The sequence below is a fragment of the Bos indicus x Bos taurus genome, chromosome 13 (genome assembly GCF_003369695.1).
Source record: "Bos indicus x Bos taurus breed Angus x Brahman F1 hybrid chromosome 13, Bos_hybrid_MaternalHap_v2.0, whole genome shotgun sequence".
Lineage (NCBI taxonomy): Eukaryota > Metazoa > Chordata > Mammalia > Artiodactyla > Bovidae > Bos > Bos indicus x Bos taurus.
This window is the reverse complement of record NC_040088.1, coordinates 7,690,175-7,716,065: the sequence shown is the minus strand read 5'-3', so window position 1 is coordinate 7,716,065 and position 25,891 is coordinate 7,690,175. Positions and strand designations below refer to the sequence as shown.

Sequence of the window (25,891 nt, the reverse complement as noted above, 5' to 3'; positions counted from 1 at the left end):
CTGCCTGTCCTGTTACCTACTTCACGTTTCCCTTTCAGTCAGCGCGCTTATGTTTAAAATGAAAAACCTCATTGCGTGACAGTAACAGAGAGCAAGCATCGCCTGCTGTAAAGAAAAGATAAAAACAGTCTCTGGGACCAGCCCTGTCTGTTCACACGGAAATTAGTGAGTGTCAGGGAGGGGTTGAAGACACTGTAGCATCTGGCCAAGACTTTCTGTCTGGAATATCATGATTGAGAACACATTTTTAAGACAGAATCGCTTTCCTGCTGTGTGATTGATGCCATGTCTGTGCACCGCTTCCCTGGTGGCTCAGACGGTAAAGAATCCGCCTGCAGTATAGGAAACTCAGGTTTGATCCCTGGGTCGTGAAGATCCCCTGGAAAAGGGAACGGCAACCCACTCCAGTATTCTTACCTGGAGAATTCCATGGACAGAGGAGCCTGACAGGCTATAGTTCGTGAAGTCACAGAGTCAGACACAACTGAGCGACCATCACTTTCAGCACATCAAGACCACAGTGGTCCCAATGGAGGGGACAGGAGCCAGTCAGTCCACATGTCAGACAGTACAGGATAAGGCATCAGAACAGGCGCAGAAGGGGACTCCCCTGGTAGTCCAGGGATTAAAACGCCACACTCCCAGTACAGGGGACACGGGTTCGATCGCTGTTGGGGAACAAAGATTTCCCCAGGACACTGGGCAAAGCCAAAAAATAACTAAATAACAGGCTCCAAAGAAATAGAAAGGATGACCAGACCGGTGGGTACTGATCACATCAGTGGGTGGTGGGGTCCACCATGATGTGTTGACTTGGTGACTTCTGAGGCTCTCGCCACAGGCATGGGATCCAGCGGGGCTGCAGGAGGTGCCAGCAGAGCCGTAACCATGAGTCTGCGGTTCTGTGTTCCAGCACAACATGCCTTTCTGGAGGATATCCTGCCACGCAGACCTGGAGGCGCTGAGGCACGCCCTGGAGCTGGAGTATTTATAGCAGCACCCGCGGCCTCGCCACCTGCCGTCAGAGATGCAGCCCACCAGCCCAGGCCCCTGGCTTTCCCTGCCACCCCCGCCAGATGCTGGACACCGGGCAGGGTCCCTGCAAGCCAAGAGGTGTCCAGTGACCATCTCAGAAGCTGTCCTTTCAGTCCCATCGCGGGTCCTGAGAAACAGAGCACCCAGCAGTGGCTTTGGAATATTTAACTTTGGGGAAGAGGGCTGGCTCAGAGTCCAGACTTTTCTGCAAGACTCACAGAACAAAAGCAAGGAATTGCTGATTCGGGGGAGGGCTGGTGATGAGAAGGGAACAGGCTTTTTTTTTTTTTTTCCCACTTTAATTTATGGACTAATCTCATTACTCCGCTATTATGCTCTTGTACCTGTGTTGATGGTTTTCTTAGCTGTTGGTTTTTTTGTTTTCTCAGCTGGCAATGTTTGGTGGTGCACAGTTCTAATCGAAGCCTCTCTGCTCCGAGTTGTGCTTTGGGGGGACTAGTGAAGGAGACGATTCGGGGCTGTGGGGAAGACTGGCTTATTTTGTGTTTAAGAACCTAACCTGACATCATGCGGACAGTGCGCGTGCCTTACGCTGCCATCTTGTTTTCTGGGAAGAGGGGACCCTGGGGAGGAGGTGGTATTTTGCGACGGAAAGAGGCATTAAATAAAACCACGTTTACATTTTGAAGTGGGGTAGGGTGTCACTACTTGATGACCACCTTTGCGGCTTCTGAATATGTTGGTCTTTTCCTCTTTCACTGCAGAAGTATAAAATCCAACTCAAATCAGCTTAAGCCAAAAAACAAAGCATCTCCAGGAACTTTAGTCCATATATGTCTTCAGGCATAGCTGGATCCTATAGTGGAGATGGGGAAACGACCTGATGATGGAGTCTCAGAGCTAGAATCTGATACATAGAAAGCCATCACCGACAGTGAGATAGGCGCGGAGCTCCCTGGGGGCAGGTGCCATTTGTTTCACGTTTCCCCCCAAACCAAGCATGGGTCCTGGTGGTCGAGTGACTTTCTCCTGGGTGGTTTTACTTCTCAGGCAGGCTCTTCCCTGTTGTGGCAAAAATGGCTCCAAGAATCTTTCAGCAAAACCACACCAGTAGAAAGAGCTGCTTCTGCCTTGAGGTTCCAACAAGAGCCCCAGGATTGTGTCTCATTGGCCAAACCTGAGTCATGAGCTACCCATGGAGCTGGATTTAGGGTTCAATCTCTCATGAGCAGAAAGTTGGAGAGAGTTGGTTCCCCAGAGGAGGAATCAGTGAGCTACTGCTAAAAGAATTTGGGGGGTGCTATGGAGAAGGCAATGGCAACCCACTCCAGTACTCTTGCCTGGAAAGTCCCATAGACGGAGGAGCCTGGTAGGCTGCAGTCCATGGGGTCTCGAGCAGTCAGACATGACTGAGCGACCTCACTTTCACTTTTCATTCACTTTCACTTTTCACTTTCATGCATTGGAGAAGGAAGTGGCAACCCACTCCAGTGTTCTTGCCTGGAGAATCCCAGGGACAGGGGAGCCTGGTGAGCTGCCATCTTATGGGGTCGCACAGAGTCAGACACGACTGAAGCGACTTAACAGCAGCAGCAGCATGGAAGTAGAACTAATCTCCATGCCAATGGTAGGAGTTTGTTTTCCAGGGGATGAACCGAGGATTTGGTGTAGGAAACAGGAAGGGACATCAGAGGAGTTCCAAGGACATCTTGAGCTCTGATGCTGCCCACAGAGTTCCCAGCAGAGCCTGGATCCATTTGATTGGATGCAAGCCTAAGTATAAGCTCCTCCTTCTATTCATGTTGGTGAAATCCAGGGTCTTCAATTGACTGGCATCCATGTCAGCGGAGATGGGAAAACGACCTGATGATTGGAGTCGCAGAGCTAGAATCTGATACATAGGAAGCCATTACCAACAGTGAGTAGACTCCTCGCTAGGCGCTGAGCTCCCTGGGGGCAGGTGCTGTTTGTTTCATCTCTGTTTCCCCCAAAATCAAGCATGGAATGATATTCTTGGAATCAATCCACAGAATGGATGCTAACACAAATTGGAATCCCATTATAGATGAGGTTCCTATGAAAAACCGACACAGCATATTAAAAAGCAGAGACATTACTTTGCCACCAAAGGTCCACCTAATCAAAGCTGTGGTTTTCCCAGTGGTCATGTATGGATGTGAGAGTTGGACCATAAAGAAAGCTGAGCACCAAAGAATTGATGCCTTTGAACTGTGATGTTGGAGAAGACTCTTGAGAGTCCCATGGACTGCAACTAGTCCATCCTAAAGGTATCAGTCCTGAGTGTTCACTGGAAGGACTGATGGTGAAGCTGAAACTCTAATACTTTGGCCACCTGATGCAAAGAACTGACTCATTGGAAAAGAGCCTGATGCTGGGAAAGATAGAAGGTAGGAGGAGACGGGGATGACAGAGATGAGATGGTTGGATGGCATCACTGACTCAATGGACATGAGTTTGAGCAAGCTTCAGGAGTTGGTGATGGACAGGGAAGCCTGGCATGCTGCAGTCCATGGGGTTGCAAAGAGTCGGATACAACTGAGCGACTGAACTGAACTATAGACGAGGTAGAAAGAAGGATGGAAGTATAATTGAAATCATAGTAAGGTAATTGGCTGGGTGAATGGAATATTTGTAAAAATGGATGAAAGATGTTTAAATAGTTGGGTGGGTAGGTGGCTGGTTATGTGATTGGAGAATGGATGAACAAATGGGTGGATAACACTTGGGATGACTAGATAGATGGTTATATAGACTATGAGTGGTTGGATGATTGGATAGATACCTGAATTGATGACCAAATGGTGAGATGGTGAGGTGGATGGGTGGATGCTTGTCTGGATGAATGAACGGTTGCACGGTGAGATGGAAAGATGGATGGAGGGTTAAGTAGGTGAATGAGTGGCTAAATGGATGGATGGGTATTTGAATGAGTAATTGGATAGAATGACTAATGGTTGATGGGTGACTGATAGTAATACTGTGATAGTTGGATACGTGATTGCAAGAATGGTATAATGGTTAGATGGACAGGTGGTTAAATGGAGGTAGAGAATCCCCAGAGTTAGCTGCTGAAAATATGGGTCAACCTCACTGTAATCTGCCAACGTAGGTTTCTTTCAATGAGTGGAGGAGTTGTACTGGATGAATTGACTTCTGGCTGGAGAAGAGAGAGAGACTGGAGCAGAGCCACCCAGGGAACCAGTGATGTGAACACTCCTGAATCCGCCCTGTTTTCCCCTTGACACCCTGGCTGCTTAGATACCCACTTGTAATCACATGCTATCCACCCTTCCCTTGCAGCCACCGTCACAACCTGCTGTCAGATAGAGAACAGAGTTGTGGTTGCCAAGGGTGGAGGGGAGAGGGGCGGGCTGGGAATCTGGGGTTGGTAGATGCAAACTACTACAGTTAGAGTGGATAAACAACAAGATCCTAATGTACAGCACAGGGGACAATATTCAGTATCCTGCGATAAACCATAATGGAAACGAATGTGTATATGTGTATAACTGAGGCACTTTGCTGATTTGCAGAGATTGGCACAGCACTGTAAATCAACTATACTTCAGTATTTGAAAAAAATAAAGTAGTCCTACCTCCAAATACTAAAAGAAGAAAAAAACTGCTGTCAAGAAAAATTCTGTTTAGAGTTTAACAACGAGTAAATTTACTTATAAAAAATAAATTTTATTTTAAAAGACTTCCGTTAGCGGCACGAATAGTAGACTCTCAGCTGTCCACACAGAAAGAGGTTTGGGGTGAAACAGACCTGTCCCTTAATCCTGAAATTAAGGGACACTGCCTAGGTGGTCAACTACTTCTCTGTTGTGATGACTGACTGCCGAAGGCTGGTGCTGACGGGCCACAGTCGGAAAGTGTTTCCTTCTGAATTCTAGATGACTCGGAGCTCTCAGTGGGTAAAGACAGTATCTCTCTCATTCTGTAAGAGATGGCAATTAATGAATGCTGGATGATGGATGGATGGATGGATGGTGGATGATAGGCAGATGGATGGACGATGGACGGATGGATGGATGGTGGGCAGATGGATGGATAAATGGATGGACGGATGGTGGATGATAGGCAGATAGATGGATAAATGGATGGACGGATGGATGGGTAGCTAAGATTCAGTAGTCCCAGGCTGCTTGCCTTCACTGTTTATCCAAAAGTATCTTGCAGCCCTCTGGGACACTCTTAGAAGTAGAGTAACTGGACTGTGCAGTACTCCCAAACAAAAGCCCTTGGCCTGGAAGTCTGAGCATAACACCAGCACTTCCTGGCCAGCTCAGCAGAAGGACAGAGAATCAAAGAAGTCTTCAGGTCAGCCTCGAGGGCTGAAGGTATTTGTTTCACAAGGGATTTAGAAATTAGAGAGCTAACATGGGGATTTTTCAGTTGCAAATGCATAAATACCATCAAAGTGGCTTTTTTAAAAAAAGATGTCTTTGGCCTGCTTGACTGAAAAGTTCAGGAATGTGTGATCTCAGACCCCATCACCACCCCAAATGCAGAATTCAACAAGTGTCTTTAAATTCTTTTAAATTCAGTCTCTTTGTCTCTACCCCTGGACTCTTGTTTCCTCTAACTTGGCTTCATTTGTGGACAATAATTCACATGCTTGGGGTAAAAGATGCGGCAGGAGTGATTCAACAAAGATTTCTATTGATTGAGCATTGGTTAATTCTTAGAAGGATAATTGCTTAGGAAAGATAGGTTAAATTTATTATGTGAGATTAAAGTGTCCTGATGGTTGAAATATTTCGAGTTCGTTCTTCCTTAGTTATTTGCAGCCAAAAGCATCTCAACATATACAGCACGTAATAAATAGTAGTAGTAGCAGTATTATATCACATGGGCTCAGATGTCTACTCAGAAAATCAGTCATTCGAGTGGAGTGGACATTTTTCCATCAGATATTAATCGAGTATCTACAATGCATTGGCAGTGTCCCAGGTACAACAGACACATATTTGAATAAGACATTGTGCTTGCAAAAACAAATTGAGAAATTTGACCACCTTAAAAAACTTACTGAAAAACTGGCTTCCCTGGTGGCTCAGTGGTAAAGAATCTGCCTGCCAATGTAGGAAATGCTGGTTCGATCCCTGGTCTGGGAAGTTTCTACATGCCGAGGGGCAACTAGACCCGTGCACTACAGCTTACTGAGCCTGTGCTCTAGAGCCCGGGAGCCCCAAATACTGAAGCCCACTTGCCCTACAGCCTGTTCTCCACAACAAGAAAAGCCACGGCAGTGAGAAGCCTGTGCACCACAGCCAAAGAGCAGCCCCCGCTCTCCCCAGCGAGAGAAAGGCCCTCGCAGGAAGAAGACCCAGCACAGCCACAAATATACTATAAAAATAAAAACACGAGACAAAAGTCAAATTGAAATTCAAATCGCAGACAACAGCAAGTGTTAATCCCCCTTAATACATAAAAAGCTCCTAGAAATAAACAGTAGGCCAACAACCCAAGTAAAAAATGGTCAGAGGCCATGAACAGACATTTTTGTATTTTTTTTAAGTACAACTGGTTCTTAAACTTATACAAAGATGCTCAAGTTCACTCATAATAAGAGAAATGCAGATATTTTGAGATACCATTTTTCACATCAGATTGACAGAAATTCAAAAGTTTTATGACTCACAGAGCTGGTGGAGCTGTGGGGCTTCGTGCATTGCTTATGGAAGCTGAAATTGGTACACCTAAGGAGGGAAAGTTGGCCATATTTATCCAATTTGTAAGTTTGACTCAGTAATTCCACTTCTGAGACTCTATCTACAGATATATTTACGTAAGCATGCATATTCTGTACAGAGTTATTTTCTACAATACCATCTGTAATAGCAAAGAATGAAAACCAACCGAATATCCATCAGCAGTGGACTGATACATATTGGCTGTGGGACTTTTTATTTCGTTGGAGTTTGGATCTTACTCCAAATCCAGTGAGAAGACGCCAGAAAGTTTAAAGCAGGAGAGGGGCATGATCTGACTTCTATTTTTAAAAAAATATCCTGATCTGGGGGATGGGTACCCAAGTATAACCATGTGTAAGAAAATGTCACGATGCACACTTGAGCTTGGTGCAGTAAGCTGGGTGTAGGTTACAAAGGGAGAAAATACCCTCAAGGTCAAGAGAAAGTCCACGACCAGCTGTTTTTGCCCAGACACCCTGCCTCCATCCTTCCCGCTGGAAACCATGGTCCCCGACGCAGATGAGGAGGGACGACGTCTCCAGGTCCCCTAAAGGGCCCCTCGTGGTCCTTCCCAGCCTCTCCCCGGCCTTCCACCTCTCTCCTGATTTCTGTCACCCCAGATCTCCAAGCTCCTATAAATGGACCCATACAGAATGCAGCCTTGTTTCTTTACTCACATGTCGTCCGGATGCATAGACAGTCTATTCTGGATAAGGGAAAATCTGGGTTGAGCGCGCTCTGCGGTTCTCCCCCAGCGCCCGCAGCCCCAGCGATGCTGCCGGCTCAGCACCCGCTACGCTGTGCTCGCCAGTGACCACCAGAGGGCAGTGCGAGCCCGCCATTGGCCCCAACTGCCCGCAGGTGCCACCCAAAGTTAGGCCTGGAAATAGCACTGCAAGGATTCCAGAAGCACTTTCTTAGGCTGCGCCCTTGCTTCGGGGAGTGCTTCCCTGAAACTGCAGCACCTTCAAGGATGTGTTCAGGCCCAAGAGTTAAGGATTAATTGACCTGCTGTGGTCACAATGGGGATTCTAGCAGAGAGCAGCATGGTGGCCTCGAGCCATCAGTAACCACTGCCCTGGAAGCACTTCTTCCTACACTCAGCCCGGTTTTAAAAGTTAACTGCCCTAATGCTTAATAATACCATCGTCATGATAGTTTAAATTGTTTACCAAAATGTTGGGGTTTTTTTTTTATCCATAAATTCAATATAGCAAAATATGCAGAAGTTCATTCAAGGATGATGGATACGCCAGCTCCAGCCAAATACTGATTTTAAAATTCAACCATCAAGTATTTGGCCAAAAATGAGTATTTGGGGAACTCAGGCTGCAGGGGAGAGGGTGTCTCTTTGCCCCTGTAGCTCCGTCCCCACCGCACGGGTACTGGGACCACAGAAGCCCAGCCCTCCTGTCTCCTGTAGCCCTTGGGTCCCTGCACACCACCTGGCGTTTCTGAATGAGGCGCTGCACACAAGCCTGGCTTCTGCGTTTATTAAACACCTGCTCTGCCCCAGGCACCCGGCTAAGCCCTTGACCTGCACTAGCTCCTTTCATTGCAGTCACACAGGTGATGTCTGGAGAGGACAGATTGCACGTGGTTAAGATGTGGCCTGGGGTCAAATCCCAGCTCTTCCTTTTCCTGTTTGTGGAAACGTCACTCTCTGAACCTCAGCTTTCTCACCTGTAAAATGGGGTTGATGAGAAAACCCACCTCACAGAAATGTTGCCAGCACTGAATACATTCAGACATGAACATTTTTTATTTGAAAGCCTCCTTTTCGGTCACTGCACATGAGAAATGCATGTTATATACATCAAGAGCCAGTCTAACGTAGATATATGTGTGTGCATATTGTGTGTCTAAAACTAAAATATGTTCCACAAAGCAATGCTGACCTATAATACTATGATCCATCCTGTTATTTTCCATCCTGTCCTGGTTTCTATTTAAAAGATGCAGGCCACAATCCACTAAATCGACTCCATGACCCACCGTTTAGAAAATACTGGTTCAGTAAAAGGCTCGGCAGACCATGTTGTTCTCAGGAGTCCCATTTTACAGAAGGGGAAACTGAGGCCCAGAGAGTGTCGTGGCTTGCCTGTGACCCCACCCACTGGAAGGTTACAGAGCCCAGACTCCAACCCAGTATCTCTGACGCCTAAATTAAGGCTCTTCCACACAAGATGCACACTGGCCAGATCTGACCCGTCTTCCCAAACAGAGAAGTTTGACTGATTTTCACAATGTTTGCAAAATTTGGTACAACTATAGATAACTTGGAAGACATAACTCAAAATATGAATCTTCAACTTCCCACTAAAAAAAGTGGGCAGTCTGGCAACACGGGGACCTACGTATGCACGGGATCAGCAGGAGCCACACCAGAGCCGCCACTTTGAGCTGCTCTCCAGGTTCACTGGTTTACCCCAGTCCCCGCCGTGCCATGGAGAGAGGAGCCTGGTGGGTTACAGTCCATGGGGCCTCAGAGAGTCAGACATGACTTAGCAACTAAACAACAGCAATCACTGCCGTTTTGTGTCCCCGACACTGAGACAAACCATCAATTGCTGGAGTCTATGTTTTTTTCAGAATGGAGAAATATTTTTCTATCACAAAAGGAAAATCAGGACTTCCCTCGTGGTCCAGTGGTTAAGAATCTGTCTGCCAATGTAGGGGACACAGGTTCGACCACTGGTCTGGGAAGATCCCACATGCCGTGGGACAAGTAAGCCCATGAAAACCATTGACCCCACATTCTAGAGCCCATGTTCTGGAAAAAGGGAAGCCACCAAAGAGAGGCCCACGCACCGCAACTAGAGAAAGCTCTCTCACAGGAATGAAGACCCAGCACAGTCCAAAATAAATAAATTTTTTCAAAAAAGAAAAAACAAAAACTAAACCAAGGGACCTACGTTTCAAAAAAAAAGCACAAATCTTTTCTCACATGTTTAAATACAAAGAAAACACATCAATATCAACTTAACCCCAAATCTCTTTCACCTGTCTCTATTCCCTGACTCGTTGAGAATTTGCAACCCCCATCCTAACACTACCTTTATCTACCTTCGCCTGGTTTGCCCACCACTGTGTCCCCAGCACCCAAAACTGCTCAGCCAAGAAAAAGTGCCTAATTAAGAATGAATGGCTTTTATGCAAAAGCTTCTCCTAACAAATACGCAGTAACGGTGAGAGCAGGCACTCTTTGGTCAACAGGACGGCTTGAGTCTGGCTTCTGCCGTAACTAGCTGTGTGACCTCAGGCAGTTTCCTCCGTCTCTCTGGGCCCCGTTGTGTCATCAGCTGCAAAAGGCACCGTGTACATAAGTGACCGGGAATGTGAAAAACGCAGGATAAATGAAGTTCCCTTCTCCTCCTTCATTTCGTCAAGGTGAGCCGAGGTCAGTACTCAATCATGTTAACAAGCCATCTGGTGACCAGTTAGCCTGGCCTTGGATTATCTGCAGGCCAGGGAGGTGATGGTTTCCCATTAACATCATGGCCTGAAAAGAAAGCCCTGGGCCAGAAGGCAACAGCAGAGAGTCAATCCCCAGGCACACCTCTGGGTGAGAACTGGCTTTCTCAACGTCCGAGCGTGCTTCTCGCTGCTTACCTTCCTGAACTGAAGAGGCTAGAGAGCAGAAAATTTCATCTCCCAGACTCCCTTGCAGCCAGGGATCTGAAGCCTCTAAGGGCTCACCCATCAGCCGTGTCCACAAGACACCTGTGCGTGTGCTGAGAAAGGGAAAATGGCTGAGCACAGGAGACTGGCCTGCAGGTGAGCAGGGCCTCCTGATCCTGGGGCCTGGCTCCCTCAGCCCTTCTGAGATTCTGTAAATACTCATGATGTTATCAGTCATACCCTAGGAAATTTGAGCAAACTCAGGGAGACAGCGGAGGACAGAGGACTGACATGCTGCAGTCCACTGGATTGCAAAGAATTGGCAAGACTTAGCGACTGAACAACAGCCACACCCCATCAGGGAAGCAGCTAGATCCAGCCCATGTGGCTGGGGTATAAAGAACCTGCCTGCCGATGCAGGAGATGCAAAAGATGCGAGTTCGAGCCTGGAGTGGAGAAGATCCCCTGCAGGAGGGCATGGCAACCCACTCCAGTATTCTTGCCTGGAGAATCCTATGGACAAAGGAAGCATGACGGGGTACAGTCCACCGGGTCACACGGAGTCAGACACGACTGAAGCAACTTAGCATGCACACATGCACGTACAATTTATTATGAGAATTATTAATAAGCCTTATATGTCAGCATGTGGGAGGAGGTTGAGAAGTGAGGTCTGAACAGGGACTTGTGGAGCCACCAACCAGGCAAACTGAGAGGCCATGGGGTCCATCTAGTCACCAAGTGAGGCTGCCGAGGGCCAACAGTAGAGAAATGGATCGGGAACCATTGCCTCTGCAGCCAAGCGGCTGGTGACAGCCAGGTGCTGATGCCCAGGAGTCAGGAGGAAGACATGGACACAGCCCAGAGGACAGCAAGGACATGCCAGAGCCTGCAGGCAGGTCTGCGGCTATTTGTCACCACATCAAACTGCAGCGACCTTGTAAGAGGACAGACTGCTGCTCCCCGTCCACCTTCAAACTCTCTCCCAAGTTACTTTTGGTCAATTTCTACCTGGGAACCAAAGAAAGGGATTCTGGGAAATACAGTCCCAGCCTAGCCAGATAAACACAGCGGAGCACAGACCAGTGGCTCAGTAAACCCTTCTGCTTCAATTAGTAGGGTGACTTCTGCTGAGGTAAACTGACCTGACTGATAGAGAGACTTTGGACAAGTCTGCAGTGGGTAGACATTTTTGGTCAATGCTTTAATTTCCCATCTTACAAATCTGCACTAGAAATAGCCTGAATCTCACTTTCCCAGCCTCCCCTGCAGTCAGAATGTAAGCATGTGACGTAGGCTCAACCAATCAGATACACCCAGATGGTACCCAGGCTCAGCCAATCAAATACATGCAGATGGTACTTGGGCCTCAGTTAGCTACAGCCATGTGGAACGTAGGCTTAGCCAATGGATACACCTACAGGTGAAAGCAACGCAGGCGGATTCTGCTGCGTAGAGTTCCATCTAGAGGAAGTGGAAGAGACCTGACTAGTGTTTCTAGTGACAGCTGCTGTGAGTGGACCAGTGGGCGTGACAGGAAGCTCCTGCAATATAATCTGTATGTTGCTCATGGCTGTCTCTCCAGTCCTCCCTCCCAGAGATCTGAGTCACTTAATATCCTTTGTAAGTTCCTTTCCTGCTCAGACTTAACCTATAATGGATTCTACTGTTTTCAAGTAAAAACCTGACGCTCCTCTAACTTCATTTAACTGCCAAGTCTGTTTCCCAGCCTAGACAGAGGGAAACGATGACCACTCCCGGGGGCAGTGGAGTCAGAGGCATTTTTGTACACTTACACAGTGCCACAGACTCTGGCCCCGTGTCATCGGAGGCGGTCACAGACCTGGGTCGTGAGTCAGGCAGACTGATTTGAATCCCGGCTCTGGCGCTGACTGACCTGTTTTGTGACCTTGAGCAGACCACTTTCCTCATCTGGAGAACGGACTGGGATTAGTGCCGGCCTCAGGGGGTTATCATGGAGACCAAAAGATTCCCGTACGGAGCAATCTCTCAGCACACAGCTCAGGGTGCGGGACGCACCCGCACCAGTGATGCTGGAGGGAATGTGAGTGGCCTTTGTTTTGCTGGATTAAAGAAAATAAGTAATCATAAAGGCGCTGTCCTGAGGGAGTCCAAGATGAAGATGGTCTGTGAACGCTGAAGTTTAGAAAACATTTACATGTTTAAAACCCAACCTTGACTAATGTCACTGAATCATACACTTTAAAAAAATGGTTAAGAGGACAAATTTTGTTACATCTCTTTTACCCCATTAAAATAATAATAAAGTGAAATACCCATTAGCAGTTATACACTTTAAATGCTATGTCAGTAAAGCTTTTTAAAATACCAACCACCCTGGCTTCCCACTTCCTTCTGATCCTAATTCAACCCCGCGCCCGCCGACCTCTCTTCTTTCTCTGACCTCATCAACCTCCAGCGCTGAATCCCTCATTCTGGCCTCACTCGCCTTCCTCCTCTTCTTAGAAGATCCAGACGCCCCCTCGGGTCTTTTTCATTTGCTCTCCCTTCTGCCTGGGATGTTCTTCCAACCAGGCTACAGGCTCTGAGATCGAGCTGCCCATCAGGATCACCTGAAGAGCTTTATGGAGGCCCAAGCCCCACCTCGGAAAGTCAGATGTCATTACCTTGGGAAGGAGGGCGGCACCTGGACATTTATTGGTGTGTTGTTCTAACAGGTGCGTCTAACGTTCAGCAGCATTAAGAAGTCACCGCTCTACACATCACACTCAGTCCCCACCATCTTCAGGTTTCAGTTCAGAGGCCAGCTCTCCAAAAGGCCGTCCCCAGTCACACCATTTACCTCCCTTCCGTATCCTGCTTATTTCGTGTCCCCCCTAGGATTGTCATATACGTATCTGACTGCTTCCCAGTGAGAATGTCAGATGGATGAAGGCAGAGGCTGGGTCCTCAGTGCTTGGCTCACACAGGTGCTCAGCACACAGCTGTTGCCCGAGTGAACCTCCACCGGTCCCGCCTGGGTCAAGCGCCAGCTCTAGGGGCTGCAGTTCTCCAGGGAGGCCACGAGGTGGCGATAGTACCTGGCTGCATTAAAGGGCACTTTGTCAACAAAGATCAGTCTAGTCAAGGCTATGGTTTTTCCAGTAGTCATGTATGGATGTGAGAGTTGGACTATAAAGCAAGCTGAGTGCCGAAGAATCGATGCTTTTAAACTGTGGTTTTGGAGATGATTCTTGAGAGTTCCTTGGACTGCAAGGAGATTCAACCAGTCCATCCTAAAGGAGATCAGTCCTGGGTGTTCATGAAACCCCAATACTTTGGCCACCTGATGCGAAGAACTGACTCACTGGGAAAGACCCTGATGCTAGGAAAGATTGAAGGCAGGAGGAGAAGGGGACAACAGAGGGTGAGATGGTTGGATGGCATCACCGACTCGACGGACATGAGTTTGGGTAAACTCCGGGAGTTGGTGATGAACGGGGAGGCCTGGCATGCTGCAGTCCATGGGGTCGCAAAGAGTCGGACACGACTGAGCGACTGAACTGAACGAGACCCACCAGGCCAGCTGGGCAGGGTGGGGTGGGGAGGGGGACCCATCCTGCCCTGCGCCCGGTCATCGCTCAGAGACGGGCAAGAACCACGGCAGACAGCATGGGGTTCTTCCTCTCCTCATTCCTAGACTCACAGCAACTGAGCCCTGAGAACACTCCACTCAGACTGAAGTCAGAGGGAGAAGGCCCCACTGCCCTGTCTGGAGCCTCCAAGTCCTCCCCCTCTTCCCTGGCCCCTCACTGAGCCCTGGATGTAAGCTGGGATGACTCCCACAGGCCCCTCAGCTGGCTCATGACCTGCACACGAGGCAGGTATGCCAGCCACGCCTGAATATCCGTCAACTGGGGCTGTGACACACACTGTCACCTTCCACGTGACAGGCTCCCACACCCACGAAGAAGAACAAAGACGCTCTTGTACGGTCCTCTCTAAACCAGTACCATTCGGTTCCTTTCACAGCACCGGCCAGGGATGGCCTGAGGGGCCAAACCATGCCCTGCTCTTGTCCAGCCATGAGCTGAGGCGTGTTCACATGTTTAAGTGACTGAAAAAAACAAAACCAAAATAATTACATGATGCATGAAGACGAAATGACCAGGGTGTGCCTGGGCAGTCAAGGTCACACGTTGCCCACAGAGCTGCTTATAGCGGAGGCTGCCATCCCGGCCACAGAAACACAACTTCACTCCCTCCCAGTGTTCTTCCAAGACTGACCCAGGATTTCCCTTCTGTCTCCATCTCTGTCAGTAAATCCCCAAGAACTGGACTTCCCAGGAAAGCTCCCAGTGGGGGCCGTGATTTATAATGTGGAGAGAGGGGCTCCTGACCTTGTGTGGCCCTGTCTCTGTGTTTGGTCCAAACCTGACATGGCCATCCCAACCAAAGGGAAAACCGCAAATTCGAGGACGACCAAGGCATTTTTCCAAAACAGTTTAATTAAAAAAAGGGTGAAGAATCTGAAAAACTTAAGGGGTGGGGGGAACCCAAGAGAGCATACCGCGTGAGTCCATTGGCTCAGTCACAAAGAAACACCATCATCAAAAAAGATATTTAAGTTTAATACAAATTTTATACAAAGAAAATGTGAAAAAATACTTCCATATGCTAAAAGCAATTATGCTTCACAAATAAGGCCAGCTAGGCTAGGTTTTTTTTTGTTGTTTTTTTTTTTGACAACTGCAATCGACAAATGTTCTTTCCTGTTTTCTTCTAGGACTCTCTTTTTTATTTCTTTTCTAATATGGGTAACTAGCTGGAAACTGTACAGTTCGCATCCTCTTATCAACAATGAAGAGAAAGGAAACGAGACTAAGATGTACAACAGAATGTACTGGAATGATATCGTACAATTAATTTTTCTCATATACATACATCGCCTTTTTGCTTTGTTCAATGCTTCTTGTTTTACACGACATACAAAATGGTTCTACAGCATACGTAGTGTAACCGACAGCACGGCGGCCTCCTGCTTCCCCTCAAACTGCCTTTGTTTCATGCTGACGTAAAAACGTAAAATGCCATCGCATAAATATTACATACATGCTTCATCTCAGACGCAAATGTCCTCTCCGCGTGCGTCTCGCCTTTGACCTCTCACTTCCGTGAAGCACAGCCATCTCTTACCGAGCGGGTGTGAGTGTCTTTAAAGGAAACACAAAGCAAAGAAAAACTCTCTGTTTCGGAGCTTCTGACTCGAACGCTTTCTACGGTCCTCTCTTCTGCAAACTGAGCTGAGCGGGGCTTGTTTCTAGTTAATCTTCTGTAAACAAGGATGTGGGTGTGGTTTTTTTTTGTCTTTTTTCCCTTTTATAGGAGTAGAGTCATCGTGGAAATCACATACAATTAACGAGCTCCTCCGTGCGTCCTTCTGGTCCAGAGAGCTTGCCTTTTGTAACATGACAACGTAGTATTTGAAAGGGGCCAATGGGTGCATGGGATGTGTCCGCAGCAGCACCGAATTCTGTGCTGGAAATTCCTGATCCCAATGTGCCGCGCACTGACATACGAATGCAAACAGCTCACGGGGCATCAGAGGAGGAGGAGCTGTGCGCCCCAAAGCGAGCCCCGCGCCCTCTCCGCACCCTGTGACAGACGGGCTGGATGACCATCCTTTCTCCAGCATCCAAACCTTCTTTTTGTTGTTGGGTGTGTTTTCTGTTTTTTATTGGTTTTTTCTCCTCTCTCTTTTTATAAGTTAAAGTCAATACAAATATAAAAAGGGGAAGGTACTCTAGGCTCGATGACATCCACAAATTGTACATTATTTACATCTAAAGCAAAGGTTTCACGTGGGTGGAACAGTCCTTAGTCAAGGCTATCGCCGGACGTGACGTAGTGTGGGCGGCCCTCTGTGCCGGGTGCAGAGGCCGAGTCTGAATGGCTGGCATCCTCCAGGCTGAGGGTGGCGGTCTTCCGGTCTCACGTTTCTTTGCGGTTTCCGGTTTCCCTGGCATCTGGGTTGTTTCCCTCCATGGGGCGGGCGGCCTGTGTCCCAGCGTGTCCCTAGTCCCAGAAGGTGTCCAGGCGGGACTCTTTCGGGATGAGGCTCTTCGAACTGGTACCGGCGTTGTGCTCGGAGCGGGCCGATCCTCGCTTCTCCTCGCTGCCGCTCCAGCAACTGGATTTACTGCTCCGGGAATGGTCTGGGGAGGGGGGAAGCCAAGGGGAAACGGAGCTTTAGCATCCCTGCCCACCCCTGGCCAAGGGCAACCATCCCCTTCTACGTGATCTGCACCTGGTCCCCCAGGAAGCCACCTTCCCCTCCCGACTCCCCACAACACACAGGGGCAAAATCCTGCCACCATTTACTGCCCTGCATTTGGTGGGGGTCTGTAAGGATTTAACAAGAGCTGGTTGGAAAAACAGGAGGGCATCATGCTCAGAGAAAATAAAGACAAGTGGGGAAAAGGTACTAAATTATCGAGGAAGATGTTTGTTGTGTGCCACTTGGGACCAGGCACCCTTGCTGCATGAGCAGACACCAAGTACCCATGTCCTCGCTGCGTCGGACCTTGGCCACTAAAAAAGGCACTGAAATTTGGCGTTCAGTCTACTCACTTCTGTTAATGGGGTTTCTTTAATCATTGTACAGGCAACTTGAAAAAACAGACTTACACCTAAACCAGCCAAAGGAAAAGGAGTGAGGACCAGAATGGTTAAGCCCACCTGGGCTTAATAGTTAAGCCCACCTGGCTCCCAGTAAGGACAAGCTTAAGGGTCAACTGAAGGATGCAAGAACCAGAGTGAGACCTAAGGGAGCTTCAAGGACATGTGCGTTGTAAGGAGCTACATCGAGGATGAGTAAGACGTGAGGACTCTGAAGGAAGAGCCAAAGGAGGTGTCTGTCCAGCTGGGAGACAGTCCAGCCTGCAGGCTCAGCGGGATGGTCGACTCTGAGAGACCCACCAGCACATCACTGAGATCCCATCATATCCTAGATCATTTACCAAGTTCAGACAGGTTGGGACAACACTTTTTTTAACTTCTTGAGGTGGGATGAAAATATTTGATCGAAAGAAGTCGGCTGTCAAGCTTAAAGACAGAATCGGAGTGAGGGAGCAAGGGACCGGATCACCGCCTAGAAGGGTGACCGCTCGTATCACCGCCGGGTGATAGAGGCATGTGTGCGGTCCTGAGCTCTGGTTCTGGAAGAGAAGCAGCAAAGACAGTGATATGGATCTCCCAAGCCCTGGATTCACTCAGGAGGGAATGCTTCCTCGTCACTTGCATCTGTGACCCAAAGGGGGCACTACTGTGGTGGGCAGAGCTGGGGTCGGGGTCCAGCTCTCTTACGGTCCTTGAATCCACCTCTTCTTACACGTTCTTCCCTAGTCGTGACACCTACACTGTTGTTCCTCTGGAAGGTCAGTGATGCAGCTGGTCATCACGACACGGGAACTCTGACTACAAGGCAGTCAAGTCACACTGGAGTCTCCCCAGCTCTGCTGAAGGCCGAGTCCAGCTGGGCAGCCGGGCTTAGCTTTCTTAGCACAGAAGCCGCATCCCAGAGCCAGGCTGGCCACCTGAGGAACTGCAGAGCTGACAGGACAGGGAGTGCTGGCTGGTTCAGCTGGTCACTGCAGAGCCTGTGACTCTAGAACTCATCATGAAAAGACCAAGGATGGAGCCCCTTCAAGAAGCCAGATGGGGAATTCCCTGGCAGTTCAGTGGTTAGGACTTGGTGCTTTCACTGCCAAGGGTAACAGGTTCAATCCCTGCTTGGGGAACTAAGATCCCATGAGCTGCACAGCATGGTCAAAAAAAAAAAAAAAAGAAGCCAGACCATCTGTCCTGGCTCTCTCGTTTCCTACTGCAGTTTCCAATGGCCATCAGAGGCACAACGAGGAAGAAACCAGGCAAAGCCAAGACCCATCACTCAGGAGAACAGGAGAAGACACGCCCACAGAGAAAACACACACGGACACACACAAGACGAGCCCTCCGCCTGCTGGGAAAAGCTCCCCGCTGGCTGCCGTGAGGCGGGTTCATACTTACACTTCTGGGCTGGGTAGTTGGGGTGCGGCTGGTGGTCTGTGGAGGTTGGGGCAGAGGCAGGTTGCTTGTCGCACCTGTTGCTAACTGGAGAGATAGCACAGGCCCCCTCAGAGTCTGGCAGAGAGCTGAGTCCGCCAACCCCACGGGCTCGCTCTCCTGCTCATCAACAGGCTACTGGTCTTAGCATGGGGGACTGCTGGGTCGATGTCACCATTTTCCAACTCAAGGCATTCACAGGAGACTAAGGCTTTTAAAAATGCATATTAAAACCATGAACAGGATCACTGGACACAGCACGAGAATACAGGTGGAAATACGGCATACAAGGACAGAAAAGCAACCACATGAAGCCATCAACTCCCAGAATTCTGACAGCAAATTTTTCTCGGAACCACTAGCTCTACCAAGAGCTTAATTCAGCCAGGGAAACGGAAGGTGCCGGCCCCACCACACTTAGGTGGGATGGCTCCACCCAAGGAACCCAGATTATTTACGGCAAGTATAATCACAAATCTACTGCCAAGGCTGATGACAGATCAGAAAAGAGAGGGCGATGGAGGTGTGTGTGGTGAAAAGGACTGAGGGAGGAGCCACAGGTGAGATTCAGCGGGCCACTCTGAATCTCAGGACACCAACACGTAACTGTCTGAGATGGAAGAGCCCGAAATGTGCGACAGGAAAAGTGTCTCAATAAAACAACTGTCATGGCGAAGAACCTGGCAGGGAAATCGCTGAAGATACGATACAGGGGGGAGGAAAAAACCTCCAGGGAAAAGCGGCTATACAGAGATGGGAATGTATTCACAGTGTACTATTTGACTCTGCAACGAACAGCACGACCATAATGATGGAAACAGATGATCACCTGTCAACCTTAAGAGAGCCAACAGCCGGAACTGAGAAGGACCAACTGCAGTTAAAGAGAATGCACACATTCTCCACCTTGATGATGGGGAAGTCAGAGCAGGAAGATGGGAAAGGCTGAATGTGACAGTGGAGGAGAGGTGAGGGAGGCGATGAGCACCAAGAGAGGGGTTCAGGGACACTGCTTCCTCCAGCTGGAGAACAAGGACGAAGGAGTAAGTGCCGAATTGGACCAAGGGAACCCACAGAGCACGTCAAACAGGGACAGAGTGGTCTGGGAGACAGGGGAGAAGAGAGGTGATTAGTGACCCCGATTCTCATCTTCTAAAGCCACAAGTCAACAAGCAATGTCTAGATAAAGTCGAGAAACAGACATATGGGGAAACAAGTTATTTACAAATAAGTACCAGATGCAAAAAGATAGCCATGAAAACTGGGACAAGGAATTTTTTTCCCCGTACGATTTTCTCTGACTAGTCATCCCTTGGTATCAGGGATGGTACAGCAGATCCATTCCAGGACCCACCATGGATACCAGATTCCATGGATACTTAAGTCTCATGGTCAGCCCTCCATATCCACATCCACAGATTCAACCAGCTACAGACTGTGTAGAACTGTATTCATTATGGGGGAAAAAAATCCACACAAGACATGGGCCTGCATGGTTCAAACCTATGTTGTTTTAAGAGTCAACTTGATAGGCAGACGTCGCTTTAAAATCTTAAAATGAAGAGACAAGTGAACAGGAGAGGCCCACGCCCACCCCCAGGAAGCTCCTGTCTCCTATTCAACCTTTCTCCCTCCCGACTAGACCCTCATCTTAAACAGCCAGGTTCCAGAAGCCAATAAAGAGCACAGGAACCTCCATGTTTTTGCAAAGCCCACTTTTCTCCAGATTCTTTCTACACTGTCAGCGAGCAGCAAGCACTAACAGAAGCCCGGAGACGTATGAGGAATCAGAAAATGAGCTGGTCTGTCTGCTTTGAGGACAACCCATCAGCCAGACAGCTGTGGAGCGCGAACAGGGGGCAATGAGGAGCCGTGAGCTACCAGTCCTGATCCAGCCTCCAGGGACCTCTGGTTCAGCTCCTTCTGCCCCTGCTCTAGAGTAACACTGCAGCACTCCCTAAAAAATGCTGACAATTCGGGACCTTTCCCTCCCTCCCCCTCTAGTTATCAGACTCCCCGGGACGGTCTTCTCTCTACTCCACCCTCCGCACCAACTCCCCAGCAACTTGAGCCTCCCTTTCTACTCCCTCGCACACCAGGGCGCTTCAGGCCGGGGGTCAGCTAGTGACGCCCACAGGCCCAATCCAGCCCAACGCCGGCTTCCAAGCACGAGCTCACTGCAGCGCAGGCCCATCTGTTTACATGCCGTCTGAGGCTGCTTCCATCCGACGACGGCAGTTCTGATAAAGACGGGGTGGCCCTCGAAGCTTCACCTCTTTTACTCTCTGGTTCTTTACAGCAAGCCTATCAACCCCTGGGCCAGGGAACACCTCATCCACCTCACAACTGGGAGATGCTGCGTCTCCCAACCGCCTTCCTGCATGAAGCCTCTCGTCCCACCGGACTCCATACCCCACAGCATCGCTGATCTTCCTAAGGTCCGTTAACCTTCCCACGTGGATGCTGCCACTTGGCTGCTCCGAGACCTCAACAGCGCCCCCTGCCCGCAGCAGTGTTTTCCCCACAACTTGAACCCTTCCCCACGCCAACCACCTCTGCAGCTCTGACACATCCAAAATCCTCCTACTTACGGCTCAGCTGATGTTTCTAAACTCACTCTCCACTTAAGTTGAACAGAAACTCTTTTATCACTGCCAAAAGCAGGAACGCATAATACCTGCCATACACAGCAGGCAACTCTACAAATCAACATAATGAAACCCAAACTGTAGCAGGAAGCTCTAGGCGGGTGCCATGCTGCTGAGGTCTCGAGTCCGCTCTGCCTTGGTTAAAAAGAGAAGCTAGAAGAAGGGATGAGGAAGACACCTCAGCTCCAAACTCAACGTGTCCTCAAAATGCAATCACAAGACCTGAGAGTGAGAAGGGAGTGACAGGTGGCTCAATCATAATTCCATGCCCAGTTCATATTGCCCCTGAAGTCAGCTCATGCCACCCCCACTTCATGTCCCCTGAACCTAAACCCCATTTCCAGCGCCACTGGGAAACCTCCAGCCACCCTAACAAGGGACATGACTTCTTCCTCTAGGTACTCAATACGCAGAAACGAAAAAAAAAAAGTGGTTTTCAACAGAAGAGAATGATCTAGAAGAGAAAAAGACCCTGGCTGGAGCTGAAGGACCCTGAAAGCAGCAGAACGGTTCTCACCGAGGATGAACTCTTTTGGAAGGCCCTAAAACTGGTTTGAGAGGGGGTAGGGGAAACACCCACTGGGCTAGAAAACAGCGCAAACTCCACAGAAGAGGAGAACCAGAAAAGTTAGCGCCAGCCTGCCAGGTTATCCCTCAAAAGGAAAGATTGCTCAAGAAGAATCATCTACTAGAAATGGTTTTTTTCCTCTGAAGGCTCAAGTACCCTCCTCCACGGAATGTGGGTGCTGGGACCTCAGGGACAGTTTCACTCAATTTCATTCCGCTTGGAGAAATGCCTCAACGCCGCCTGCCCAGCCGCTCCCTCATCCCTGCTGACCGGCCCAGGGCGCCCCCGAGAATCCCTAAGGAAACCCAGTTTGCAAACCACCGCCCTGAACCCTTCAGGCTCTCCCTGAGGACATGGCTCCCCTCTGCCCATGTGGAACATGAGAGCATTTACCCACCAGGGGGCAACATACCAGAGCCTTGGTTGGAGCCTAAGAGAATGGAGGAGGGCGTCTCCCTGGAGCCAGAGAGGTCGAGGGTCTAGAAACACAAAGAGAGAGAGATGGAGGCAAGGCACTGGGGTCAACGGAGCCCTCCCAGGGAGCCCCGGGATCCATGGGCTGCTCGTCACGGCCCCGCCAGCACCTGCATGGCCCCTGCCTGGCGTGCTCGGGGGGCGGCCAGGTCAGCTGGGCTGGCCCTACCCTGTGCCCTTTTCTGCCCTGTCTCCCTGGACACAGGCCTAGGGGGGCCCCTTACTCCACTCTAGAGCCTCAGCGTCAAGAACACTGTTCCTCAACTGCCCTCTCTCTGACCTACTCCCCTCTCCGGATTTCTGCCCTATCCCAAAAAGGAAGTACAGCCGTCCCCCAGGACCCAAGGTGGAATGGTTCCAGGAGCCCTCAAGGATACTAAAACCCAAGGATGCACAATTTCCTTATATAAAATGGCCCAGAAGGATGAATATAACCACGCCTTTGTATCCGAGGGTTCACATTCACGGATTCAACCAAACACAGAATGGCATTTTGGCTGGTTGCATCTGCAGATGAGAAATCCACGGATACTGAGGGCCGACTACATATTACACTGTATTATATTGATTCACTTTTATTTCACAATAACCTCTTCCTAGGCAATACTATCAATGAAATCAAAGAGGTTTGACTTCTGGGATGACTTGATGTTTTCCCTAATACACATGAAGTAAACCCATAATGACTACAAATGTAAAAAATGGCCAACGTGTCATCTACAATAATGTCTGCATACAATCCATATACCACGCCCTGGGAAAATAAGAGGTGCAACCTCTGTGTCCAATACGGCAGCCACCAGCCAGCCATGGCGATTGCATTTAAATTAGTTGTTATTAAATTAATTTACTAACATCTGAAATCCAGGTTCTTGGTCAAACTGGCCACAGTTCAAATGCTCAACAGCCACCTGAGGCTGGTGGCTCCCACAAGGGGCAGAGGAGATACAGAACACTGCCGTCATCACAGAAGGTTCTACCGGACAATGCTTGCCCCCAACACATACCTGGAGAGGAGGAGCCCTGCAGAGACCCTCTCACCCCCACCTACAGCCTGAAGACAGACAAGCTCCTACAGCACGGGACTCGCCATGCCGGTGGGAGCGGGGCAGGTTTGAGATTCTGCTTGGCCCCGAGGCGTGTGGGATGGATACTCACTGAGCCACCGTCCTTGCTTTTCTCAGCTGGCGTCTCCTTCTCTTTCGAGGCGCTGCTTTCCGCGGGGGCTGCCTGAGTACTGGAGGAGGCGCCCTGGGATGACTTAGTTAGTGTTTCTGTGTTCACCTCAGGGTCTGCTTCCGGCTGAGGAGCGGTAGCTGAGGGCAAAGGGTGACAGAAGCCATGTATAAGCCAAGCGTAGTAGCGCCCAGGCCCTCAGGGAACCCTGCTCCGTGCAAACCACCACGTGTTAAGAGATGCCAGCCAACCCCGCCCAGGGCACAGCGCCGGCCCAGAATAGCTGGACCAGAGCCTTCCCAGATGCAAGAATTCCAAACTGTGCATGATATGTTCATTTTTCAGAGTCTGTGATTTAAGTTTTATTAAATCATTCTGGAGACAAAAGCATGTTCGTGAAGCAAACAGCCTGGTACAGCTGTTCCAATTACTCATAATTTCTGATTTTAGACCAGTGTTCACCTCATGCACTCGCTTTCACCCTGTAACAGCACAGTTGAGAGGTTTTGACAGACCCCATGGGCCACAAATCCTAAAACATTTATTCTCTGGACCTTCATAAAAAAAGCTCACCAACCCCTGCCTAGAGCTTCTCAAACTTGGGTCATTCATCTACCACCTTTGAAAACTTTGCCAGTCCACTGACACAGTCCCTTGTCATATTATTTATGTTATTTGCATTTAAATAAATTCTTTGAAGTGGAGACTTCTACTTCTAAACACAGAAATCTAATATTGGCCATAAATAAGTGCTAACTGTAAAATATTACTAATAAATATTATTAATAAGTTCTAACTAGACGGTGTTTCCTGCTAGAGTCTCCTGGCCTGGGATCTGCTTGCTCTGCATTAGAAAGAGATTTCAAAGACAGATTAGTTCCAAACCAACACTTTGCCATTCACATAAGAACCGGTGATTGTTTAAAGCCTTCAGTCCAGGATGGGCTCCATGGTGGGGGGCTGTCCTGTGCATTGGAGAATGGGGTAGAAGATGCATTTGATTTGTGCGTGTGTCTGCTTAGTCACTCAGTCATGTCCTACTCTTTGTGACCCCATGAACTGAAGCCTGCCAGGCTCCTCTGTGGGATTCTCCAGGCAAGCAAACTAGAGTGAGTTGCCATTTCATTCTCCAGGGGATCTTCTCAATCCAGGGATCGAACCCAGGTCTCCTGCATTGCAGGCAGATTCTTTACCATCTGAGCCACCAGGGACGCCCACATTTGGTTTGGGCAGAGACAGATATTGCCCCCAGTGGAGAACCACAGCAAGCCACAGGAAACTGAAGTCATCTGGGCTGTCATTATAAGCTCCATTCACACAAGAGAACGCTGCCAAGGAAACCAGAGGGTGGAGGCAACGGAGCCTGGAGACTTGGCTATGTGTCTGCCTGCTCTCTTGTGTGCAGGAGTCACCTGTAGTGAGTGAGCGTGGCAAGTGTCCTGTGGTCCACAGGGGGCCAAGGGCCCGTCCGCCACAGCCTGGGCAAGGGGGTGCTCCTAAGGCCTACCTGACTGGGTGCAAGACTTCATGTGCTCGGGCCAGTGGGCCTGCTGGCAGGGGTAGTCACAGTAGCTGGTGTTCCAGCAGCAGTAGAAGATGGCCTCCTTCTTGCAGTTGGCGCACCACTGCTTCTTCTTGGTCTCGTCCACGGCCTGCTGCTTCTCCAGCTCCAGTTGCTTCTTCACCTCGGCAATGAGCCGGTCCCGCTCCTGCTCTAGGCTCTGCCGCATCTCCGCCATGGTCAGCTCTGCCAGGAGAGAGAAGGGGAGAGGACGCCAACTTCATTCCCCGATCCCGAGCCGTGGGCTCATTCACAGCAGGTCAGAGGGTGGATCCTAACAGCTACAAATCCCTGGCTCGGGGATGTTCTGGTCATGTGAGCCAGTGCAGAGAGTCACCCTGCCTCCCTGAGCTCCAACGTCCTCATCTGTAAAATAGGCATCCACCGAGCCGACCTGAGGAACTATTTGTGATCAGGAATGTCAGGTCCTGAGGATACTGATAACGGGGCCCCATGGTGACTCTGCAGGAAGTGCTCACGTAAATCCTCAGAACAATTTTCACTCAATTCCTTCTGAAATTTATCATTCATATAAGCTTTTTTTCTATCAAATACTTATACAGAACCTATGATCTGTAGGCACTGCTGTAAACACTTTATAAATATGAACTCTTTTAATCCTTACTATTATGGAGGTGACTACCTCTATAATACCCATTTCACAGATGAGGAGACTAAGGCACACAGCTGCTAAGATGGGCAGAGCTGGGGCTACAACTTGGATATACTTCCTTCTTGATGTGTTTAGTGGCAGTGGATCTAATCTGCCAGACAGGACATCAGGACTGATCATTAGGCTGACAGGACAATTATCAAACTGCTCAGGCTACTGAGATGTCTCTCAATTTTACAGCAGGTCAGAGCTCCCAAGCAGGAGCAGCTACCACAGCTGTTAGGATAAATTGGTTGCTGATGTCAGTATCTGGAAGTGAGGAAAGGGGGTTCCCGCCAGCTCCTGCTTCATACCTGGTTTCTCCAGGTTAGACTCCCCAGGATGCTGTGTTCTCCCCAGGAGTGGTACGTCCCCCTGGCCTACTTTTGACCCAGTTCACATCTGGGCCCG

General features: G+C 49.3%; 2 protein-coding genes and 1 long non-coding RNA gene across 25 annotated transcripts in view; 1 reads left to right on the top strand and 2 right to left on the bottom strand.

Moving 5' to 3' along the window:
• Positions 1–1,689, top strand: part of EYA2 (EYA transcriptional coactivator and phosphatase 2) — a 262,864-nt gene extending 261,175 nt beyond the window's left edge. For both annotated transcript variants that reach the window (XM_027558366.1, XM_027558367.1), the window contains one exon: positions 914–1,689. In XM_027558366.1, coding sequence (XP_027414167.1) covers positions 914–994 — 81 coding nt within the window. In that variant the 3' untranslated portion in view covers positions 995–1,689. The remainder of the gene's footprint in view (positions 1–913) is intronic.
• A 2,163-nt stretch (positions 1,690–3,852) lies between these two features.
• LOC113902938 lies at positions 3,853–7,883 on the bottom strand. Its single transcript, XR_003513967.1, has 3 exons — positions 7,394–7,883; positions 6,665–6,722; positions 3,853–4,957 (listed from the first exon to the last, which is right to left on the bottom strand). It is a non-coding gene; the product is annotated as an uncharacterized LOC113902938 (long non-coding RNA).
• Positions 7,884–14,786: 6,903 nt separating this feature from the next.
• The window catches only part of ZMYND8 (zinc finger MYND-type containing 8), a 125,104-nt gene continuing 113,999 nt past the window's right edge, over positions 14,787–25,891 (bottom strand). For 6 of the 22 annotated variants that reach the window (XM_027558350.1, XM_027558353.1, XM_027558355.1 and 3 more), the window contains 5 exons: positions 24,775–25,014; positions 23,250–23,407; positions 22,030–22,096; positions 18,366–18,449; positions 16,374–16,513 (listed from right to left, as the gene is read on the bottom strand). In XM_027558350.1, the coding sequence (XP_027414151.1) occupies positions 16,374–16,513; positions 18,366–18,449; positions 22,030–22,096; positions 23,250–23,407; positions 24,775–25,014 (689 nt within the window). Of the gene's footprint in view, positions 16,514–18,365; positions 18,450–22,029; positions 22,097–23,249; positions 23,408–24,774; positions 25,015–25,891 lie in introns of all 22 variants that reach the window. The other 16 variants (XM_027558364.1, XM_027558342.1, XM_027558345.1 and 13 more) reach the window with 6 other exon arrangements.